The sequence below is a fragment of the Pseudonaja textilis genome, chromosome 14 (genome assembly GCF_049901715.1).
Source record: "Pseudonaja textilis isolate UNSWEBS1 chromosome 14, rPseTex1.2, whole genome shotgun sequence".
Taxonomy (NCBI): domain Eukaryota; kingdom Metazoa; phylum Chordata; class Lepidosauria; order Squamata; family Elapidae; genus Pseudonaja; species Pseudonaja textilis.
The window spans coordinates 2,120,643-2,145,482 of NC_142003.1; the positions used below are offsets into that span (position 1 = coordinate 2,120,643).

The 24,840-nt window shown below is 45.5% G+C and overlaps 1 protein-coding gene and 1 long non-coding RNA gene across 3 annotated transcripts; one reads left to right on the top strand and one right to left on the bottom strand.

The window, feature by feature from the left end:
• Nucleotides 1-477: 477 nt before the first annotated feature.
• LOC148124668 (uncharacterized) lies at nt 478-22,165 on the bottom strand. Of its 2 annotated transcripts, none has more exons than XR_015739575.1 (3): nt 20,776-22,165; nt 9,778-9,871; nt 478-802 (listed from the first exon to the last, which is right to left on the bottom strand). It is a non-coding gene; the product is annotated as an uncharacterized LOC148124668 (long non-coding RNA). The 2 variants fall into 2 exon arrangements; XR_015739576.1 differs by lacking the exon at nt 20,776-22,165 and adding an exon at nt 15,557-16,147.
• Nucleotides 10,157-12,762, top strand: ELFN1 (extracellular leucine rich repeat and fibronectin type III domain containing 1). Its single transcript, XM_026704643.2, has one exon. It carries the CDS (start codon nt 10,314-10,316, stop codon nt 12,708-12,710), a length of 2,397 nt encoding a protein of 798 aa, XP_026560428.1. The 5' UTR covers nt 10,157-10,313; the 3' UTR covers nt 12,711-12,762.
• Nucleotides 22,166-24,840: the final 2,675 nt, after the last annotated feature.

Below are 24,840 nucleotides of genomic sequence, written 5' to 3' on the forward strand. Positions count from 1 at the left end.
GCATCACATTGTTCGATTGAATGTTAATGGTATCATTATGAGAAAAAGTCTTTGGGTTTGGCAAACACCAGTTGAAGTGTCCTTGGCTCTCAAGGATTGTCTTCTTGATGTCTGGGGCCTACATTCCATCTCCCTCTTGGTTCTTTGCCAAGCCGAGAAGCGATAACAGTTGCAACAGTATAAGTGCGCTTCGACAATCATATGACCCCGGAACATGGCAACCGTCACAAATATGAACCAGTTGCCAAGCCTCTGAATTTTGATCACATGACTATGGGGATGCGGCAATGGTCATAAATGTGAAAAATGGCCATAAGTCACTATTTTTTTTATTGCTGTTGCAGCTTTGAGTGAACTATGAGTTGAGAACTATCTGTAGTTATTGGGGTTATTTTACCCCATTCTCACCAAGGCCTTTGGTCTTTGGCAAAACCCATCCAACCAGAAAAGGAGGCCAACACCCACTTCTCCCCGAAATCTATCCTGAGGAGTGGAAAAATAAACTTTTGAGGCCAACGCAGTCCTTCTCTTGAACAGCAAGTGCCATTATGCAAATCTGAAAGGGAGAGGAAGTTTAAGAGTCTGGAACCTCCATATTTCTTGATTTCATTAGCATCAGCACAAAGTGGGAGAGTTAATGTGACAAAATGAACTCATTCTGATGCTTATCCAAACCGTTCTTTCCTAAATTAACGAGATCGCTGCTTTCCCAACAATTGCTTTAGGAGTAATGGTGCTTTTTAGGGGGATGAATGATGGAGCTGTCAAAGAATAGCGGGTGGGATTCCAGTAGTGGTTGGACCTAGACAGAGAGAGACGAAGAGAGGTTGGGAAGAGGATCAAGGATTTAGCACGGTAAGAGGGAATAATAACAGACTAACAGAGTTGGAGGTCTTCTAGTCCAATAACCTGCTCAAGCCGGAGACCCGAGATCAAGGATCTCCAATCTTGGCATCTTTAAGACTTGTGGACTTCAACTCCCAGAGCTGGTGGACGAATTCTGGGAGTTAAAGTCCACAAGACTTAAAGTTGCCAAGATTGGAGATCCTTGCCCTAGCGTAGGCCGTTCTGAAGAAATAGCTTTCCAATCTCTTCTTTAAAAAGTCATTCTTCTGATTCATTCTTCTCACTATCAGGAAATTCCTCCTTGAGTCTAGGTTGTTTCTCTCCTTGATTAATTTTCATCCGTTGCTTCTTGTCCTGCCTTCGGGTGCTCTGCCCCTCTTCTTTGTGGCAGCGCCTTAGATATCGGAGCACTGCTATCATCTCTGATATGATATGTGATAGGATAGAGATCATATATGATCTCCAATGCCAATAGGACATAGGGCTTCGGACTTAGCTTTTTAAAAAAATGACTTTCAGAGAAGGACGGAGATATGGAAAACGGAACGGCAAGCTTCACGACGAAAGATCACGGAGTAGGAATTCAAAGCTATTTCTTTGTGTCTCAAACCACCATCACATCATGTACAAATTAGGCTCTTTAGGAACTTCAAAGGACACCCTAGGAATATTGCCACGCGGATGGAACATTTCTACGGGAGAAACTGATGTCTCCTAGAACAGGGGTCTCCAACCTGGGCAACTTTAAGCTGGCAGTTGAAGTCCTCCAGCCTTAAAGTTGCCCAGGTTGGAGACCCCTGTCCTAGAAGTAGCAAATGTTAGGACCTTTGGCTAACACTGTTACAGCTTCTAGCTAAGATTTAGAGGAAGAGATGGTCAGAGGAGGTCCTCGGGACATGCAAATTAGCGGATTTATCCCCAAACTAATCATTTGAAATATGATTGATCTCCACTTGAAGATGTCAGCCGTTAGCAAATTTCCTCCTCTGTTTTAGCAAGTTAGAGCGTTTTAATTACCTCCAGCACTATGGGGCTGCACCTGATTGAAAAGCCAGCGTTGTCTAACACAAGCTCCTGGCCATTAAATCACTGCTTTTTCTGTAGCTCACAAGATGGATGAACTGTCAGATCCAAGCAAGCTCAGAGGCCACAAGAGAAGGAAAAATCCTCCCTTCTTTACACCCCGCTCGCCCCCTCCCAAGCCAAAGATTTCAGGGATCAGCAAGTAGGGAGCCATTCTCCAAACAGAAAATAACAGAAGATTCCTAAAAGGCCAAGTTACTGCATCTTGAAATTTTCCTCTCTTGATCATTCCGGAAGCATTATTTTTGTTTCTTTCAAAACTTGACTACACAGCTCTTTTCCGGGAGATAACCATTGAAATGTGTAGGAATTAGATTTTCTTATTTGGCTCTGGTTTGTGTGAACAGGTCAGCATTTTCCAACGTTCCACGCAGATTAGGAGGAAAATAAAAGTTGGATTCGTTTCGAAGCAGTTTTGCATTTTTTTCGGAGTCGCAATTGCACCTCAGACCACCCGACTTTTCTCGTGAGCCTTCGTGGGAAGGGACTGCTCTTCTCAGGACCTCAAGCGATGCTTACCATACTGGTAGGAGCTCCAAGGAGAAGAGAAACAGACTCCTTGCCTCCAAGATCTCCATCGGAGACTCCAAAACACAACTGGAGCTGAGTTTGAACCCATTCATTTTAGAGGTGACAAAAAAATAACAGAATTGGAAAGGACCTAGAAGACTTTCCAGAAGAGAAATGGTGTAGGGTCTCTTGCTTGGGTGGAGGGTTGGTCTAGATGACCTACAAGGTCCCTTCCAACTCTGACTATCTGTTGTCTGTTATCTGTCTTCTAGTCCAACCCCCTGCTCAAGAAGGAGCCCTACACCATTTCAGACAAATATCCAACATATTTTTAAAAACTTCCTGTGTTGGAGCATCCACAATTTCTGAAGGCAAGTTGTTCCACTGATTAACTGTTAGGAAATTCCTCCTTAGTTCTAGGTTGCTTCTCTCCTTGGTTAGTTTCCATCTGTTGGTTCTTGTCTTGCCTTCAGGTGCTTTGGAGAATAGCTTGACCCCCCTCTTCTTTGGGGCAGCCCCTGAGATATGGGAAGGCCGCTGTCATGTCATCCCCGGTTCCTTCTTTTCTCTAGATTGGTCCATACCCAATTCTTGCCATTGTTCTTTATATGGCTTCTGGCCTTACAGACCTTGAAAATTACCCTTGGTGGCTCCCAGTAAGCATTTGATGGAGGTCTCAGAAACCCAGTTCTGGATATAGAGAATTTGTATACCGGCAGATGAACAGTTTCCACGCTTCACCCCACCTGTCCCTCATATTGCTGCAGTCCCATCTATTGTGAAGGTCAAGCTAACACAAGTGTGTGATTTGGAGAGCTCCCTCAATCAACCATGACCATTCAGTCAGTCAAGAAATGTTCACACTTATAGGTCGCCCAGAAGCTCAAAGGCAGCAAGGCAGCAATGGTTGTGCCTCATTTCTGACTGAGCAGCGGTTGGAGTCTTTAAAAGATGGCCTTTGATTTTACCCAGAATGCTACAGTGTCAGGAAAAAAAAAACCCAACAGATTGAGAAAAGGACGGTCTGGATTCCATCAAATGCTGGAGTCAGCATACCAGGAGATGCGCTTTTGCTAAAAATTTTCTATAGGCCTTATCCACCTTCTTGGCCTCCTTGTGGGGGTCGCCTAAATTCTAGATCATCACACAGGACGTTGTCTTGGGCATTGCAACTGGTCTCTGTCCCAGAGCTAGCAAGCTTCAAGCCTCCACGAGCTATCTTATCTTCAAAATATTTTGCTAAGGAGTCTTGGGAGCTCTTCCTTCCTGTTATTCCCTCAAGGACAAGATGGCAACGTCAGTAGAAGAAATACATAGATCTTTCTGGTTGCGTTTGTGAAGAGCTCCCTGGATTCAGCTCAGTGGACCAACTGAGGTCAACCATTGAAGCTATAAGCCATAAAATTTTAAGTCCTTCCCGGATGGTAAATCAGCCTCACCCTCCTCATTCTCTAGAGAAGATGGGGAGCTGTCAACCTGACCCCCTCCCCGCTAACATGAGTCAACGTTTCAGGTGACAAAACTCCTTTGAGCCTCGATGGAAGAAGACGAACGATGCGTCTTCCTTGCAACACAAAGCCGTTGTGCTGACCGAGAATGAATCTCCCATACTTGCACATGTTAGAGATTAAAGAATTCTAAATATAACGTGCCGCCTCACACGGAAGGGCGGAGGATCAGTTCCCTGCCTACAGGATTCGCAAGGCTGAGAAGACAGGAGAGAGAACCCTGATTAAAGAGAGCGGTTCCGAAGGGGTGCTTGTCTCTGCCAAGAGAGCCCTTGAAATCTACATTTTAACTGGGCGAAATGAGGTCTGTTTGTCACGAACTCCGTGGGACATAATCATGCGACCTGTTGTTCATTAACGTTCATTAGATTTCATTGAAATGGACCGGAGTGAGTTTTCTTTCCTGCCTTCGTCTCATCTATTTATCTGCTACGTTTCTGGAAGTGTAGGATTTTGCGAAACTCACTCTGAACTCCCTTTAGTATGAGACCAAACCCTTCTAGACATTCCCTAGTTGGGTAATGAAACATCTGGAAGAAAACAACCAGCTCAGAGAGCACCAAGGACCCCACAATCTCCTCCTCCTCTTCTTCTTCCTCCTCCCTCACCACTCGCAAACCCCATTCCCTTCTAGCATCAATAATGTTTGCCTAGCTGGGTCATGAAACTCTGCAAGAAAACAACTCCAAGGACCCCACTTTTCAACCCTGAGCTACAAATACTTGCTTCTATTGGTATCCCATTAGCATGCATTTGCAAGCTATCCCTTCTAAATGCAACGGAGAAGAGCCTCCATCCAAGGGGAGAGCCAAAAAAATAAAAATAAAAAACCCTCAACAGTGCCCAAGTGATTCTGGTTCTGTCCTCATTTTCATGTCTTGCAGCTGGACTTTCTTGACTCCCCTTGGGGACACCTCTGCCTCCTTGGAGGCTACGTCTCCATTTTTGGACTTTGGAACAAAACAAAAGGATGAGAGGCTTCCTTAGAGAGCGGAGAGGGATGTTCTTAAGTACAAACTCCTGCAGCTTTTTATTCCGTGGAAGAGAGACCGTGTCCGATACGTCAACAATAGCCGGACATCTAATCCCAGCTTTACTTGACGTTGGCCTATTTTGAGCAGGAGATTAGATGAGATTATCTGCACCACCTGAAATGCGAGTTCCTCCCAGTTATTAGCTGCCTTCCTCGCCAGTGGCAGATCAAAAAAACCTTCTCTTCCCCCCATCCCCTCTGCCATCTTAGAAAAACCTTACTGCATTTTTTCTCTCTGGTGCCCCAGGAGACAGGTGGTCTTTGGTGCAATATGGCCCCAGACTTCTTGGATTCCGGAGTGTCATTTCATGATGATTGAAGGATAGAAGAAGGAAAAGTTACCTTGCTCTAGGGCTGGGCCACACTGGGTCTCTTCTGTATTGGATCATCATCCTATCGTCAAAATTGCGTGCTATTGAATTCCAAAAACTGTGGATTGGATGCAAACCAAGATATCACCCAAATAAGGAAGTCTGCGTGATGCCACCACAAGACAACCCCCCCCGCTTTGCATCCTTCATGCTGGATTGTCATGATTTCGTGGTGGAGGCCCATGCTCCTGTCTTAAAGAGAGCCAAAGAACATACAACTGACCAGCAACTAGTTAAACTTCATCTCATCTCTCCCTTTATTTGGGGCAACACCCTCTTTGGGGTGATGGTCTATTATGAGCCCAGTTTCCTTCTGCTGCTTTTGTGTTTGGCCTGTTGGGGTGAAGAAGAATTGAAATTGCTAACCATGTCCAGCTTCAGGGTTGCTTTCTCTTCTTGACTTGACTCTTGAGTTGAGATGTCCTCATCCAGAATGGAGGCAACTTTGGACCTAGCAGACCTTGGGCTGGCAAAATCCCTCCCCTGGACTCAAGCAGTAAAGTAGGGGTGTGTCCAACCTAGGCAAACTGGTGGACTTCAACTCCACGCTGGCTGGGGAAATCTGGGAGTTGAAATCCACGAGTCTTAAAGTCGCCAAGGTTGGATAGCCCTGCTGTAAATTAAGCCGTGCAGGGCAGGGTTGTTTGGTCCTCTGGCCTCCAGAGATAGCACAGTTTGCCCAGCAAGCTCAGATCTTCCTCTCCTTCCATCAGGGATCAGAAGTTCTAGTGAAACTCATCATATCAGTTTTTCCTAGGACGAAACACGGCGGTGGCATTTTTGCAGATAGTCAAGATGTCTTGCAGGGATCTCATTGCTCACATCTTCCCCTGGCACTACAACTGATCCTCAACAACCAGTGACACAGATAGAAGTGGGAAGGCAGGAGTCAACAAGGATTGTGTTTCGATACCTCCATTTCTTCGACAGTACCTGGGGAATATACCAAGAGGTGAACAAAAGTGCTAACATCAAGACCGTTTTAGCCCTGGGTGTTGTTCTTTCAGGAAGACAGCTTGATGTTTTTCTCACTTATGCCTGGAGAACACCACCTGCTCTTCTTTGACTGCCACCTTAAAATGGATAGACTCGTAGGGTCACAGGGCTGGAAGGGAACTTGGAGATCTTCTAGTCCAACCCCCTGCTCAAGGTGTATACCATCCCAGATGACTGGTTGCCCAATCTTTTCTTGAAAACCATCAATGATGGAGCATCCAAAACTCCAGGAGGCATGCTGTTCTATTGAATAATTCTTCTTCTTCTTCTTCTTCTTCTTCTTCTTCTTCTTCTTCTTCTTCTTCTTCTTCTTCTTCTTCTTCTTCTTCTTCTTCTTCTTCTTCTTCTTCTTCTTCTTCTTCTTCTTCTTCTTCTTCTTCTTCTTCTTCTTCTTCTTCTTCTCCTCCTCCTCCTCCTCCTCCTCCTCCTCCTCCTCCTCCTCCTCCTCCTCCTTCTTCTTCTTCTCCTTCTCCTTCTCCTCCTCCTCCTCCTTCTCCTTCTCCTCCTCCCCCTTCTCCTGTCAGGGAATTCCTTCTTATTTACAAGTTGGATCTTCTTCTTCTGAGCTTCCCCCCATTGCTTTTTCTTCTGCCCCCAAGTTCTATGGAGAATAAGCCAATTCTCTCTTCCCTGTGACAATCCTTCCCGTGCTGGAGGATGCTATCGTGTCTCTTTCCAGAGCCTTCTCTTCATCAGGCTAAACTTAGGAGTTGACCTGAGCAGGGGGTCACCCTAACCCAGCTGAGATGCTTCCTCCCTCTCTCAAAATCGAAAGCATCATTCAGCCTGATGCCTGCTAAGATTTTCTTGAGGGTGTTTGGGAGTCAGACTGACCTACCTTGACGGAGTCACATTCTTGCTGATTTCTCAGGGAGTTTTAGTATTCAGACTTCTCCTGAAGGGAAGGAGGAAACCCCTGAGTAGAGACTCCTCCAGAGAGCCAATGAGGAGCTTCATTTGAAGGGTCCTTCTTTCACTGACCCTTGGATGGAAGGGGTGAGCCAATCACACCTCATCTGAATAAGGCATCTGATTAGAGCAGGGTTTCTCAACCTTGGGAAATTTAAGTTGGGTGGACTTTAACTCCCAGAATTCCCCAGTCAGCATGGGAAACTCTGGGACTTGAACATACTTTAAAACGGGTGTGGTTTTAAACTCATCTTAAAGCCTGCTGGCTGGGAATTCTGGGAGTTGAAGTCCACTCATCTTAAAGTTGCTAAGGTTGGATTACCTAATCTGGGTAATCCTATCCCGTTCTCCATGCCTGTTTCCTACGACGAAGCCCTATCCTTCTGGCATTGGTTTTCCTCTGCAAAAGAACGCTGATAGGATTAACATTGTAAGCCTTCCTTTACCTTCAAATGAGACAGATTTCAAAAACCCTTATTCAGAAAGGCAAAAAAAAAAAGAAATAACCCATTGAAAATGGATTTTCATTTCAAGTAGTACAAGGTTAGAGTTAGGCTCCATCTGCCATTCTGAAAATTAATAGCAATCATTATATAGGAATTGCACAGAAGAAGAACCAGGGAAAAGGCCCACTTTAAAAAAAAAAAGAGAGCAGCAATTGCTCGTGTGTGTGTGTGTGTGTGTGTGTTTGTGTGTGTGTGTGTAAACAGTTTAGACACCCAAGTAATTTATTATTGCAGAGCTCTTCTCCCTGGGTTTTAAATCTCATTACAGTTTGTCCAAAACAGATGTTACCCCTTTAGCGTTAGATTATTAATGATCAATATTGGTTCCTCTAGAGAGGTTTGTTGTCAGAAATTTTTGCAGAGGAAGGCATAATTTTATTATGGGCGTAGATTTGGATGAGCAACATATGTAAATCTGGTTTCCTTCTGGTTTCAGATGAATTCAATTTTTTGTTTAAAAATCTGTTCTTTCTTGTTGCCTTGCTAGAACAATACGGGACAAAAATTGATAGAAACAACTGTGTGCGTAAACAGAGAGCAAAGCCTTCTAGCATTGATGACAGTATCTAGTTGGGTAATGAAATGTCAGCAAGAAAACAACCAAGCTGGGACAATTCCAAGGACACCACAATCCTCCTCCTCCTCCTCCTCCTCCTCCTCCTCCTCCTCCTCCTCCTCCTCCTCCTCCTCCTTTGTCTTCCATCTCCTCTCTCTTCTAGCACTGATGATGTTAACTAGTTGGGTGATAAAACATCTGCAAGAAAACAATCAAGTTCAGAGACCACCAAAGATCCTACAGTCCTCCTCCTCTTCCTCCTCCTCCTCTGTCTTCCATCTCCTCTCTCTTCTAGCACTGATGATGTTAACCAGTTGGGTGATAAAACATCTGCAAGAAAACAACAAAGTTCAGAGACCACCAAAGATCCTACAGTCCTCCTCCTCCTCCTCTTCCTCTCTGTGCAAACCACACTCCCTTGTAGCACTGTTGCTGTTCCCTAATAAATGGCCAAACTCAGAGAGCACCAAGGACCCCTCCCCCCATTTCAACCCTGAGCTACAGAGATCTTCTCTTGCTGCTCCCTCTGCCAGCCTTGTTCACCTGCCCCGCCATCCTTTTTTCCTTCTTTCCTCAAAATTGCACGAAACGTGGCTCAGCGAGACAGAGAAATTGCCTGGAGTCTCCTCGTACCATCATAAAATAGGAATGGGAGAACAGTTTGGTGCATAATGTAAAATCCAGCTTAGTGCATCATTTTAGGTCAAAACGGAGGGCCTATTATTCAGCTCTGCAGTCATTCTAACCAGGTTTTTCCAGACGAATGTCTAGAAACCGAGCTTGAAATGTAGGGGAGGATGAGGGAGGAGAGGAAGAATATTAAGAGGGATCTGCCTTAAAGCATCTTTACTGCACCTGACTTATACAAAATGGACATTTAGCCATTTAGTAGCGGCTACATCATTGATATATGTTTGCTAGGCCATTTTAGAAATGTCTCCTTTGATTATTTCACACACAATGAGTAGTCCCGGTTCTTGTTAACGATCGTTTTTGCAAGCAGAATGGATACCGGGGGGGAAAAAGGGAGTTTCCATTTCTTTGGCAGATAAAACATTAATCCTGTGTCAAGGATCACCACTGTTTCATCCAGGCTTTTCTTTTTGTAACGAGTGGCTCCTGGTCTTATGAATAAAGTGACCCGGGTGAGAAGGAAAAGAGAAACTTAGAGAAGATGAGATGGTTGGTGGCAATTAGAGAGGGAAGACTGAAGTCAACATCTAGAAGGAAAGTCCCAAAGGTGTTTTTTTTTCAACAGGCAACTGGACTTTCTTTGGGTTTTTTTTTTCTAGAAGATGTTTCTCTTCTCATCCAAGAAGCTTGTTCAGTTCTTAAGAAGAAGCTTCTTCGCTTTAGAACTGAAGAAGCATCTTGGATAAGAAGTGAAATGTCCTCAAAAAAAACAACAACCAAAGAAAGTTCGGTTGTTTTCTGGAAAACCCCAGCTCTGCTTTCTTACCTGCAGAGAGCCCATTGCATGCTGATGTTGTGTCTCTGCTTGTTCATTGGCAGGTCAACCTTGTGATTCCACATCTCTGGAAGAACAGAGAGACCTGGAGAGAAAGGATGGAGAAGGAACCCAACACTCCAATGAAGACCGGTGACAAAAAGAAAGGCAGAAGAAGCAATGCAGAGAAGGAGAGTAAAGCTCATCTCTGAACCAGGGGCCTCTTCATTCCAGGTCCCTTTCATGTTCTGAGTGACTTCCAAAGCCCTCTTAGATGATGGTGAGACTGTCAACTCCCCAGCCACAGAGCCTTTGCTGATGGCTTGTGGGAAACCTTGACCCTGGTGTCACCAACACATCCTTGTGTTCCTCTCCGCTAACCCACCCCAGATGCTTCTTCATGGTTCAGCACCATGAAGAAGGAAGGAAGGATGACAAAGCTGCTGAAGAAACTCTAGTCAAGGCAGGGTTGTGCCGTGACCAAGCTGCCTCTTCCCCTCTCCTGACCGATCAAGGGTAACAGCCCCCTTTTGGTGTGGCCCTTCTCAATGGCAGGCCATCAGTGGGCCATGACATCAGCACTGTGCACCTATGTGGCAGCTGTCTCTCTCCTCTACATGAGCGAGGTCCAAGCCGACTGCTGGCTGATCGAAGGAGAGAAGGGCTTTGTGTGGCTGGCCATCTGTAGCCAGAACCAACCCCCCTACGAGTCCATTCCTCAGCAGATCAACAGCACCATTCTGGACTTGAGGCTGAATGACAACAAGATCAAGAGCGTCCAGTTCTCCTCCCTCAGCCGCTTCAGTAACCTCACATACCTCAACTTGACCAAGAACGAGATCTCGTATATCGAGGATGGTGCCTTCTCAGGACAGTACAACCTGCAGGTGTTGCAGCTCGGCTACAACCGCTTGAGGAACCTGACGGAGGGGATCCTCCGGGGCTTAGGGAAGCTGGAGTACCTCTACCTCCAGGCCAACCTCATTGAGACAGTCACCCCCAATGCCTTCGGGGAGTGCCCCAACATAATGAACATTGACTTGTCCATGAACAGGATCCAGCGGCTGGACAGCAATACCTTCAGGGGGCTGAGTAAACTGTCTGTCTGCGAACTCTACAGCAACCCTTTCTATTGCTCTTGCGAGCTCCTGGGCTTCCTTCAGTGGCTTGAGGGCTTCACCAACATGACACGTACCTATGACCGCATGCAGTGTGACTCCCCACCTGACTACTCGGGGTACTACCTTCTGGGCCAAGGACGGAGCGGATATCGCAATGCGTTGGGCATGCTGTCTTCTCTTTGCACCGGTGGCCCCTACACCATGCCACCTTACTTGACCCCACCCAAGAAAAAACCAGTGACCACCCCTCCTCCAGAGAGCCCCTGTCCAGAGGAAGAGTGCTTCTCGGGAGATGGCACCACACCTCAGATCTCTTTGCACACCCCGGTGATCGATCCCGGTTTGTATCCCACCATGAAAGTAAAGCACGTGACCCAAAACTCAGCTGTGTTGAGCGTGCAGATCCCTGTGCCCTACAGCAAGATGTACACCCTGGCCCAATTTGAGAATGGCCGCTACAATGTCCTGGCCAAGCTGCTGAAGAAGAAGGAAGATATCGAGCTGACGGATCTGGGCCCAAACGAAAACTACACCTATTGTGTGATGTCCTCCAATCGAGTCTCAAGGTACAACTACACCTGCCTCACCATCAATCTGAACAAACAAAAACCTGAAGACCCAATCCCCAGGCCATCAACTGCCACCCACTACATCATGACGATCTTGGGGTGCCTGTTTGGCATGGTGATTGTCCTAGGAATTGTGTACTACTGCCTGCGGAAGAGGCGTCACCAGGAAGAAAAGCACAAAAAAACGGCAGTGAACATGAAGAAGACCATCATTGAGTTAAAGTACGGGCCAGAAATGGAGACCACCAGCATTTCCCAACTCTCCCAAGGTCAGATGTTGGGCGGTGAGACCATGACCCGCATTCCTTACCTGCCTTCCATGGGAGAAGTAGAGCAGTATAAGCTGATTGACAGCAGCGAGACCCCCAAGGCTACGAAGGGCAACTATATGGAAGTGCGGACGGGGGAACAGCCCGAGAGGAGAGAGTTGGAGCTGCCCAGGCCGCCGGATAGCCAGAGCTCCGTGGCAGAGATCTCGACCATCACAAAGGAGGTGGACAAGGTGAACCAGATCATCAACAACTGCATCGATGCCTTGAAATCAGAATCTACTTCCTTTCAAGGGGTGAAGTCGGGAGCGGTGTCGACCGCCGAGCCTCAGCTGGTGCTGCTCTCCGAACAAATCCCTAGCAAGCATAGCTTTCTAGCGCCCGTCTACAAGGAAAGCTACAGCCACCCTCTCCAGAGGCACCACAGCATTGAGGCTCCTCCTAAACGGTCCAGCACTTCTTCCAGTGGCTCCATACGGAGTCCCAGGTCCTTCCGCTCTGAGGGCTCCGCCCACAAGTCAGAAGCCAAATATATCGAGAAGACATCTCCGACCACCGACACCATCCTCACTGTGACACCGGCGGCAGCTGTCTTACGAGCCGAAGCCGAGAAGATCCGGCAGTACAGCGAGCACCGGCACTCTTACCCAGGGTCCCATCAGGGGGAACAACATGACGGCATGGGGGGACGGAAGCCCTCCATCTTGGAACCGTTGACCAGGCCCCGCCCCAGAGACTTGGCTTACTCGCAGCTCTCTCCGCAGTACCATAACTTGAGCTACACCTCCAGCCCCGAATATACTTGTAAACCCTCCAGGAGCATCTGGGAGCGTTTCAAATTGAACCACAAGCGGCACAAAGAGGAGGAGGAGGAATATATGGCGGCCGGCCACGCTCTGCGTAAAAAGGTCCAGTTTGCCAAAGACGAAGATCTGCACGACATTCTAGATTATTGGAAAGGGGTTTCTGCCCAGCACAAGTCTTGAGTTCTCTGCCGGCTCGTGACTTAACCACGGACCAAAAGGAAAACAAAACAAAACAGAAATCAGCAGCAGCTATTATTTTTAATCCAGACTTATCTTTAAAAGAAAGAAAGAAAGAAAGAAAGAAAAAAAAGGGGGACTCTGAGGAATCTATCATTATTCTAGAGCAGGTTGAGGAGAGAGAGAAAGAGGGAGAGATCTGGAATGATGGTCTCGCTGAGGCGAGATTTAGAAAGGGAGAGAAAAAGGATGAGGAGAGGAGAGGAGTGAAAGGAAGGATGCTTAAACATTACAATAAACTGTGGGGTGGGGGAAAAAAAACCAAATTCTTTTCTTTAAACATACACACACACACACACACACAAGTAAAATTGAATTTTCAGAGAGAAAGAAGTGCAGGAATTTCAAGAGAGCCAGACAGAAAATATGAAAGGAGTGTGGCGTAACCACAACTGCATCGCATGACTCCTTATTCTGTGAATTTTGTGGACTCTGTACAGCTTTGTCTTCATCCTTTCAGTAACCAAAATGTAAAACAACCGAACAAAAGAGATCAATTAGAAAAGTTACTGGAAAGATCTTTTTTTTTTTCATTGTTAAAAAGAGAGAGAGAGAGAGAGAGAGCAAAAGAAAGAAAGTTCATCCTTTTTGGGCCTTTTGCAAATGGAGTCTTCCAGTTTAGACTATTACTCGCCTGAAGTCCCATTTGTGCAAATATTTTTAAGATTTTATTTTTGGGGGGTGAAAGGACCTGTCGCAATGTTGCACTGTAAAACCGTCCTATTGTACAGAGAGAAAAAAAATTCTATATTTGCTGTATAATGAGAGAGAGAGAGAGAGAGAGAAAGAAAGAAAGAAAGAAGAAAATGAAAAAAAATTACATCTACTAAAAGAAATATATCTATATATTCACCTGTTTGTACCAGGTTTTAATCATGGATTTTAGAAAAAAGAAAAAAAAAAGCCTCTATCACTGCATTCTTGGTTTCATGTTCTTTGCTTGGGGTCATTGTTTGGGGAGGACGAGATTTGAATAGGTGCCTCTTACTGTTACTTACTCTTACTTAGAAATGCATCAGAAGAATGTTACATTACAGATTCTCCTCGACTTACAACTACAATTGAGCCCAGCATTTCCGTTGTTGAGTGAGACAATTCTTAAGGGAGTTTTCCCTTGTTTTGCTACCTTCCTTCCCAGTTTTTCAGAAAAACACTGTGAAGTTAGTCATGCGGTCGTGTTAAGATGTAGATATTTAAGAGCTGACCAGCGCTGTAAAGCTGATGCTATGTAAGGCTGATGCAGTGAGGATGAATCAGCATTGGTATTTCCCTTTTAAGAAGAATGGGTCCACAAAAGTTTTACCTCTTTAAGAGGTGTCTATATAAAGGCAGCCATTAGAGGGCATGTTCTCTCTCTTTGTGTCCTGTATTGATTGCAGAGTTCTCCATGCAGAGTTAAGAAGATTGATTGCTTGTCAGGTGTTTGCCTACCACATATATTTCTGTATACGTCTTGTAGATAAACCACGGTTAAATAGCTAAGCCTCTGTGTGCTGTGTTTTGCTCCTGGGTTGTCTCATAATCATGCTGCAAATGCTCTGACAGGTTATGGGTCCAGTACAGAGAGAAGATCAGAGTGACTGGAAAGCCTAGAAAGAAAAGTAACCCAGTGGGAGCTTGCACCAGAGTAAGTGGTTTAAATCATGGTTAGTGGCAACATTGTTAAGGGAATCTGGTTTCCCCATTGACTTTGTCAGAAGGACGTAAAACAGGGATCCCGCAACATTGCATCTGTCATAAGTACATGGCAGTTGCCGAGCATCCGAATTTTGATCACATGAACACAGGGATACAGCAACGGTGTGAAAAACGGTCTGACGTCTCTTTTTTTCCCCAGCGCTGTTATAACTTTGAACGGTCACTAAATAAGCTGTTGTAAGTCGAGGACTACCTGTACACAATAGGGGGAGAAAAACAGATGGATTTTCTCATCCTTCAGAGAAGTTTTGAAAATTGGGGTGGGGGAAAACACAAGGTTTATTATTACTTCTACACAGCTGCTCCCTCCTGAGATCCTGCCCCTGTGCACCGAACGCACAGCTTGTGTTCCCGTTCTCAGTGGTGTGTGTTTGCTGCACTTCTGCTCCCATTTTTTAGAGAGTCAATTGACCCATTGACAAAAGCTGGCAACCCAATCAAATCCACCCTTAGGGACTTGAGAAATAAGAGAAACATCTATTAGCAAAAGCGACACAAGGTCACAGAATCGGGGAACGATGAAACCTCAGGAACGATGGGATCTTCCTTGACCCAATGCGGACAAGAAGTGAAGAGCATTTCTGTACCCATCGTTCATCCATCCCCATCAAATCTGAGGGAGGGGTTGTACCACTTGTAGGACACAGGCGATAAGAGGTGTGCCAATACAAAGGAATGTTTGTAGGTCAAGGTTCAACTGTGGAGTTCTTGATGTTCGCTCAAAGGACTCGAAGAGCAAACCCCACTTGCTTCTAGTCCTGATGATGTTGCCTAGTTGGCTAATGAAATGTCTTCAAGAAAACAACCAAGTTCAGAGAGTACCAGGGCCCCCACAATTCTCCTCCTCCTCCTCCTCCTCCTCCTCCTCCTCCTCCTCCTCCTCCTCCTCCTCCTCCTCCCTGCAAATCCTTCTCCTTTCTAGAATTGATTACGTCACCTAGTTGGATAATGAAATGTCTTCAAGAAAGCAACCAAGTTCAGAGAGTACCAAGGACCCCACAGCCATCTGTCCCCTCTCTCTGACTTTCAGGAATGCCACACCAATCTCTCTTCCCCCCCCACAAACTTTCTTCTTGGGTCTTCTAACTTACTGGATGGTGCCAGGTGGTCGAGTCCAGGAACTGCCGTTTTTTTTCATTTCTAGCCAAATCCCCCAAGTGGTTTATTCCTTTTGGGTGGTTGGGAAGTCTGGGACACTTCAAAGAGGGAGAAGGTTGACAGGGAGGAGGGAGGGTGACCCATTCGTCCAGTCCTTCCTCCTGCACTTCCTCAAAGCTTGACCCATGGACCTTGACCAGTTCCACCACCCAAGAACTAAACATCGCAGCTGAACCCGGTAACCGAATGTACACATCGCTGCTTAGCCCTTCAGCAGCCTTGTTGCTAAGTAATCCAGCTGCACAAACATGCACACACACAAATGCATACACACACACTCTCTTTTCTCTCTCTCTCTCTCTCACACACACGCATGGCCTCCGTTCGCTGAACATTCCCAGCTGTCTCTTCGCTTTCTTGTTGCTTTCTGTTCTTTTTTGCCAGGTAGGCCCAATGGGCACCAAAGCCTCCCTGGCAGCTGCGCACCTCAGTTCTCATTTCCCTATTTCCAAGTGATTTTGACTAGCGTTCTCGCAAAATGATGACATCTGCTGCGAAGGGAGCTGAGGCCTAGAGGAAACTGCAAGAAGAGTGCGTGTGTGTGTGTGTGTGTGTGCGCGCACTGATTCCCTGCCCTTGGCGACTGGTCTAGAGCAGAAACCCTTAATGGGGTGTTTTGGTAAGCGGCAGGTTGTTTCCTCCAGCAAACCTCTTGCTTCCTTGTCTTCTTCCTCTTCCTGATGCCCACAAATCGATCCCAAACACAGCAATGACCTGGAATGGAAAAAAAAATAGCCAGAATTTTATTTGATTTATTTGATTTGATTCGTCAATCGCTCACAGGTCTAAGTATAAACATAGTTTCGAATACATGAGACGGATACGTGTAAGAAAAATAAAAAGAAACAAATGGACAGGGACCGTAGGCACGATTGGTGCGCTTATGCCCAACCCTGGGCCTCTAACCAGCATCACCGGGGAGCGGATACTCCATGTATTATTTATTTGTATATAAAATTAATTGGCTGCCCATCTTACCGTAGGGCAACTCTAGGCAGCTTAGAGTTGCATCTAAGTTAAAAAACAAAACATTAAAAATAAAAAAAAAAGCAAGGACACATCTTTGCACTGCCATCACCAGCCTGGTCTAGAAAAGCCCCTTCTTGTCTCTTTCTCCCCCACACGCGGGAAGCATGTGGCTAAATTTCCTTCTTGGGTGGGTTAGGAAATCTACACAGGGTGGCAAAGTCCGTTGGAGATGCAGCAGGGAGTAATTGATTGTGTTGGGTGATCTTTTGAGAGCAGGTGAGTACAGTACCGAAGAAGACGGTCTTTGCATGTCACTTCAAAGGATTTTCAGGTGGGATTAAGTCATGTTTCTCCTTCTCCAAGTCCTTCTGGCTGGGAATGGGCCACTTGTGTTCCTCTTCTGTGCACCTTTATAGGTGTCCGGGCTCCTTTAATGTCACACAACTTAAGCGCCAAGGACTTTTAATTCGAATTCATCCTGCTGCCCACTGTAATGTTGAGGTTGTAAGTCTGTGGGACACAGTTGTGTCTCCTAAGAGCCAACATAGCAGTATAACAGTAGAGTTGGAAAGGACCTTGGAGGTCTTCTAGTCCAGCCCCTTCTTAAGCAGGAGACCCTATACCATTCTGGGACAAATGGCTGTCCAGTTTCTTCTTGAAAACCTCCAGTGATGGAGCAGCCACAACTTCTCCCTAGCTATACGACGCAATTATTCTGTTATGGCTGAAGTCTGCAACTTTGCCAGGGTTGGATCCAGCATTCTGTAGGACGAGGCTGTAGGACAAGCAAGAATAGAAGCGAAAGAAGCACATACCAAGACCGAGATATTTGTGCTTCAGGAACAGTCTGGGGACTAAATGCAGCTCTACCCAAGACTTTGTCTGAAGATCTTCTAGTAAGAAGATGGAGGGGAGAGGGTGGCGTTTGAAGGTGTTCAATGCGGCCCCTAAGACAAGTTGAGTGAAATGTTGCTTGGTTCAATGCTTTGCTGAACGTGGCTGATGGTAGAAAACTGGTAAACTGGTCAAATATTTCTGCACCGCTTCAAATAGACTACACTGATTCCCAGGTGGTCCCCAGGCTAAGGGCACTGGGCCTAAATCTCCCCAGGAGAAAAAAGGTAATTTATTTTGAGATGGGTTTTCTTTTTGTTGCTTAGGGAAGAGAATTTTCAGAAGTAGAGACAGAGCAGTGTGATTGATGTGCATTAAATTACACACAGCACAAAGAGAAGGAAATCACACTCTGATATTATTAGGATAGATTGCAGCGGCTCCCTGCCTGAAGTGAGAAAATAGCTCCTTGATACACTCTACGCGGATCTTCCTAGGAACTCACGGCTACAAGATAAAACATTAACCAATGAAATATGCAGATCTGAAGATAAACCTGCCAACAGCTATTGGCTAGGAAAGAGATGCCATGCAAATTTCTCAAGCATTGAGCATGGTTTATATGCCCCCATCTTTTACGAGCTTCTGGTGGCATCTCACCAGCTTCAGTGCAAAACTGAAAGCAGATATCCCAGAGGTGCTTTTTTTCCAAGAGGCAAGTGGACTTTCTGGTTTTTCTTGGAAGATGTTTCGCTTCTCCTCCAAGAAGCTTCTTCAGCTTGAAGCCTTGGGACAACCATGACCTGGATGACTGAGAATCTCCATAGGCCGAAAGCAGATGGAATCTCATTGACCCAAAAGCCAATTTACAATCTGTCTGGATCCAATCCTATAAAAGCAGGCAATAGTTGGGAATCAACTTGGAAAGGGACCCTGAGGTTGGATTGGAGCATGGGGTAATTTCCAGCATTTGTAGGTAAGGCAAGGAGAACCTTCTCACTGACTTGGGACAAAAGCCAACATTTTAGGGTCTTGGAGACTCACTCAAACTTTGCTCCTCAGGTGCTGCAAATGGTCATCATCGTTGCATCAGTTTTGGCCTTCAGAATTTAGGCTCAGCCACTGCAGAATTGAGGAATGAGCTCTTCCTGTTGCAATGCTATGGTCCCCGTCTTGCTGCAAAATTCAGTGAGCTGGGCCTTGGATCTACAGCAGCAAGAAACACTGAGGACAAGGGAAGGTCTGGAGGCTATAGATCAAGACGTTGACCACATCATTTTTTAATGAATCAAGTTGTTGAACGGTGCTTACATAGTGTAGATGCAGGAACCCAGAAAGATTCAAGTGAATAATGGCGTGCCAGTCCAGAGAAGTATCTAAGTAATTCATCCTTAACAGAATGACAGAGTTGGAAGGGACCTTGGAGGTCTTCTAGTCCAATCCCTTGCTCAAGCAGGAAACCCTATACCATTCCAGACAAAACTTTCAGTGATGGAGCCAGTCCTTCCATTGATCAATTGTTCTTCCACTGATCAACTGTTAGGAAATTTATCCTTTATCTGGTTGGATCAGATCAAATTTATCCTTTATCTGGTTGGATCTCGCCTTGATAAAGTTTCCATCCATTACTTCTTATCTTGGTGCTTTGGAGACTACATTGACCCCGTCTTCTTTCTGTCTTCTCCCTGCTCAGACAAACAATGCTGACGGAATTTCAGATACTTGACTCCTTGGATGGAGGGTCAAGGTAAGATGTCTCCAGGCCTTCTACCCCATACCCTATAATCTCCTAAATCATAGTCCACACTTTCAGTGTCCAGGATTTAATCTAAATCTGCAGAAGTCCAGAACTGATGGAATTTGCTGCCAAATTAGGTGTAGATGTAGGAGTGGTTCCTTTCGCCCCCATCTCTTTTGGAAACCCTGTCTATTTGTTTAGCTTCGACCTTCCAACTGCAATGCCGATCCAACGGGTTTCAATTGACATTATATGACCTTCAATAAGAAGAAAAGAAATGAATTTCAAGATAGAGGCTCAATCCTTTCATATGTTTCAAGACTGGAACATGCCCCCAAGTGGTTGTATGTACAGTAAATTAAGAACAGGTCAAAATGAGATGGATAGAGTTTTTGTAATGGTCAGCTAACTTAAAAGATGTCAGTTCTACAAGATGAAACAGATGGCAGCCACTGGCTAATCTTCTGTAAAAAAGAAATTAGGTAAATGCATGATGGATTATCTGTTCAAAACTCTTAGCCATGATGCTAGTTATCATTTTCATAGATGTCAGCATTGCTCTTTGATTTGTACAGCACTCAAGAGAGTAGAGTATTTAAGCAATAAAACACATCATATCGACTATAAACTTATGCACAATTAAGACACTGTAACCTAAAACAGCAATCAATGCCGTTAATTAAAAATGAATTGATAGCAAAATAGAAAAGGCACTTGGAAGGGTAGTCTACTTTTTGTGGGGAAGGGCGGCTGATGATTGAAAAAAGGAAAAAAAATGAGTTAGTTCCAAGAAAGATGGTAGAAAGATGAGAAAGAAACTCAAAATCGCTCCACTTTGATTTTGTTGGGTACAAAATGAGACAGAGAGAAAGTCTGATGGACCACACATTAAAACAGCAAAGAGCATTCTTCAAAAGGCTGGCATTCCCAGGGCAACTAAATAGAAATCGGACGTTGGGCGTGCCAGTCTGAAGAGGAAATGGAGAGTTGGACCAGGAAAGAGAAATCTAGGAAAGGAAAACAAATCTCCAAGATAGCGAGGGCGAAATTAGATGGGAGCTTTGCCTGCTCATCTGTTCCTACAAAAAGTTGGATCAACAAGTGTGATTTCCAACTGTGGTACACCACAGCAGGCTATTTTTAGCCTCCAGCGGCAGAGCAGCAGTTTGGAAACCAACTCTGAATCTATTAGCATTTCTGAGTGCTCATCAGCAGGCGGAACGACAAAGTGGGGAAAACAGGCTTCTCGTTTCTACCGACATACCGTGACAGCCGCCTGATGTGTTGTTATTCTCCTATTAAGCCAACACTTTAGAGTTCTCGAGTCTTTGAGGAATGCCATCTGTGGAGTCTAGTTAATTCCTGCAGGGATTGGAAACATGCCCAAGAGTTGGGTTGGGTAAAGGGGTGGATTTCCAAGGACCAAGAAGACCATCAAGGTCCGAGAAGACCTCATTCAAGTCATGGTTGTCCCAATGGCACTGTTCAAAAGGCAACTAGACTTTGTCCAAAGTTTTGCAGTGTTAATTCAGCGCCAGAAAAATAAACACACACGGATGGCTGATGTTTCGTTTAACATCTTTATAAATATAATAAGTAAATTTTACAAACCAGTTGTAGATTTCTCCAACGTGGAGCAAAGTCAGCCAGAAACATGTTGCAAGTAACTTCAGTAGCAACTCAGGAGCTCAGAAACAGACATCAGTTTCACTTTAGTTCAGCAGGCAGGCAAGCAAGCAAGCAAGTTTCGTCTTCAATAGACAGACTCGGAATTCAACATAGCTTCAGAGCTGCAGAGCTTAATATAGAGCCAGGCCTAGGCTATTTCTAGTTTCAGTTTCCAAACTGTCCTCATTGGCTGACCTTGTTGCCATGTTCTACTCCAGTTCATGAATATACTCTGGCAGACTTTCTTGGGTTCCCCCCTCCCTGCCTTGAAAATGTATCGCTTCTCATCCAAGATGTTTCTTCAGTTCTGAACGTCAACTTAGAACCGAAGAAGCTTCTTGGATGAGAAGCAAAATGTTTTCGAGGAAAAACCTGAGAACGTGCAGTTGCCTTTTGAAGAACATCTCTGGAACAAGCATGACCCGGATGGCTGAGAATCTCCACAGACCTTCCCCCAACTCTGTTGCTCTGTTAAAGCTCTTGGAAGCCTCTCCTCATGGACCACAGGGGACGAAGACTTGACATCCCCAAGCCTCCCACCAGTCAAAGTCCCCGTTGCTTCCTGAGGGTTCCCAACACCCTTTCGAGCTGTGACATTGTTGGCGTGGCACCACAAGAATGAAGCGTCTCCCATTCTCAAGTTGTGAAGTGTTCTTTTCGGAAGAAGTGGGAGGAAACCTTTCAAGAGTGCCCTTTCAGAGCCAGGCACTTTGCCCTTTTCAGAAGAGCCAAACTTTTGCAAAAAGCAAGAACCTCACAGGAAAGATGGCAGGTGTGGAAAGAAGAATTCAACAAGGGAAACAATTCAACGAGGGAACTGATTTAGCCCAGAGGGGAAAAAAAAAAAAACAACGAAGTCCTTGTTAAGTAACACATCCAAACATCGAGATGTCAGCAGAGATGAGATCCTACCAGGTCAAGGTATCTCTTGTGCTTGTCAAAAATGGACCCAAACGGCTTCCATTACTTACCTGGTGGAAGGAGGGAAAAGTAAGTAAGAAAGAAGAAAAATAGGGACAGGAAAAAAAAAATTTGGCCATCGAATCTGCGGAGAGAACGCCGCAATTAGCAGGAGGGTGCTTCAACAAACCAGCTTGAGTTCCTTCTGGAAGCCAGAAGAAATGGACGCCGATTTATTTAATGGGTTGTTTATAGATGGCGGGCCCTACCATTAGGCTAGCTTGGAGGTCACCTCCAGCAGCTGATATGGGGTGTTGTGAATGAAAGGAAGTGGTGCGTTGGTTCGTGTGCTATCATTATGGCATTTTCTCTGCCCAGCGGGAGGAATTGTATTGTGAGATTTAATGCCCGGTCTTGAAGTTAAGTTTGGTAAGAAAACAGCAGGTGAGGGAGCCTGGCTTTTCTTCGGTTTGAGTCCCCAGGAAAATGTCTTGGGACAAGCCTATGTTTATGGAAACCCTTAATGGACTTTTTTATTTGAGCCTTAATGAAAAGACACATTGTGAGGGAGCCCAGAAAGAAATATTAGGAGAAGCCAAGGAAAATGGAACAAGCTGAGGGCTGGTCTCTACAATCTTCAGCTTTCTTAAGCATCCTGTCCGTTCGTTGCTCTCAAGAGGGGTCAGGCGGAAGAATAATCTTTGCTTCTTTAGGGGTCTCACACAAGGTAATAAATAAAACGCCTGTCAAAGTGGAGAGCCCAAGAGATTACGCCCCAAGCAAGGGTGGGATTCTACCGGTTCGCATCGGTTCAGGCAAACTGGATGTTAAATTTGTATCTGGTTCGCCGAACCAATCTTTGAACCAACCGGCTGGCCCCGCCCACCCCTCCCCTCCCAGGAGTCTCCACGGGGCCCATTTTCAATGCAGGTAAGTGGAGGGTCTGCGCGGAGCCCCTGGGAGGGGGAAAAACAGGCCTTCCAGAAGTCTGGAAATGGGCCTGTTTCAGGCTTTCGGAAGGCCTCCAGAGTCCGGGGGTGGCCCTTTTCTCCCTCCCAGAGACCCGAGGGAATCCTGTGGACCATCGGGAAGGTAAAAAATGGCCCTACCGGAAATTCCGGTCCATCTGGGTTTCTCTCCACCACATTTTGTACCCAACAAAATTTTACTACTCCCTGAGACCCTTTGAGAGGCCATGGCATTCACTCCTTCCCTCCCTCCGTCTCTCTCTCTCTCTCTCTCTCCCACTACAAAACAAGAAATAAAAACAGATGCATCAAACTTCTGAGAAGACAGATCTATGCTTTTTAAAATAGGAGCAAAGGAAAGAAAGAAATCTCCTACCCCAAATTTGGAAATGCAACAACACCAACCTGGCTTCTCCTGGTGACATCAGATGCTGGGATTCTTGGCTGTTGAAAATTTAGGAGATCCAACAGTTTCCCACGGCTCCCTAAAACAAGGATTAAGTCTTCCTAGCAGACAGTTTTTAAAATTCTCCCAGTAGCAGCTGTTACAAATTCTACAAGAGTATCTTTGATCGGATCCATAATCCCCACCTTTTTATAACTGCTCAGAAGCGATTCACCATAATCCCCCAGGGAGGTTGTACCCAGAGTGTTGTTAGGGCTGCTATTAAAAACACCGGGAGATATTTTGTCTTTATAAGATTGTGTGGTAAGATAATGGCCATTACAGATGCTCAATGAGAAAGGGTAAATATTTACTGAGATTCTACGTGGATGACTTTTTCTGGAATAAGTCCCAGGGTGAAAGTCAAAATACCTTCAGGATGTTGCGGTGAAAACATCAGTAGAGTAGAAACCCTCCACTTACTACAAATGAGTCCCAAATTACTGTGGCTAAGCAAGAGACTAAGTGAGATTTGCCCCATTCTACAACCTTCCTTGCCACATGTGTTAAGGAGACCCCTTCAGTTGTTAAGTTAGTCACACGGTTGTTAAGTGAGACTGGCTTCCCCGTGGACTTGGTGGTCAGAAGGTCACAAAAGCAGATCACATGACCCCCCTGGGACACTGCAACCATCATAAATATGAGTCAGTTGCTAAGCATTTGATCATGTGGCCATGGGGATGCTGCAAGGGTTTAAGTGTGAAAAATGGTCATTTTTTTCCAATACCACTGTAGCTTTGAACGCCACTAAATGAGTGGTTGAAAGTCAAGGATTACCTGTATCTCCCTAGCAGAGATGGCCTTCACATTTTTCAGCAAAGGACTCTCTGCCCTAATGACTGGCTGGGAGGGCGTGGCTGGGTGGGTGTGGCCAACTTAATGTCGCTTCTTTGCCCTAATTACCTAAAAAAAAGATATATACCAAAAAGTTGTTTATTATTTCGTGCATTTAATACTTAAATAAAAGACTGGGTGAAACCAGGCTTAATAACAGTGACTGTGAGGGGGATCTTGGAGCCTCAGTGGAGTTTCTGATGAGTTGCGTGATTCTTATTCTTTGGGAATTAATCCCCTCGGAGGCTAGTGGCTACGTTATCTTGTTTTCTCAAAGGCTCTCCCTCAAAAGCGCCGAGTGGATTGTTTATCTAGCTTGCCACACTTTTACCAGGTGTGAAATGCTCTTGGCTGAATGCCCAGAAGTTCAATTAAGCCTATTAAGAGCTTTCCCTTGCTGCTTGTCTTTCTGAAGTTATTGGGGGCTCTCCAAGCCCCTCAGAGTCTTAACTAGGGGCTCCCCCTAGTCCCTGCCAGCCCCATGCTCCCTAGTAATCATTGTGATGTATCTCCAGATGATAGAAGAACTGAGAACTGAGAGCAAAGCCCTACCATTCTCAGCCTCAAACCCATAAAGCAATTCCCACCGCTAGTCTCAGCCTGGCCCCATCAATATGTCCCTTTTATGGTCTCCAATGAAACTCTTACATCTCCCATGGACCCAATAGTTGAGGCCATGAACGTTAAATCTATGGGACCCATTGGCCCACTCAGTCTATGGCAGTTGGCCGTCTGAGACTCAAAACATCTAATTGATGGCACCTCAACATATCTCAGAGATCGTTCCTATAATTCTTTCAGTGACAGCTCCTTAAATTCCAGCTCGATTTTCGCCACATTTCCTCACCTTGTTCTATCCAG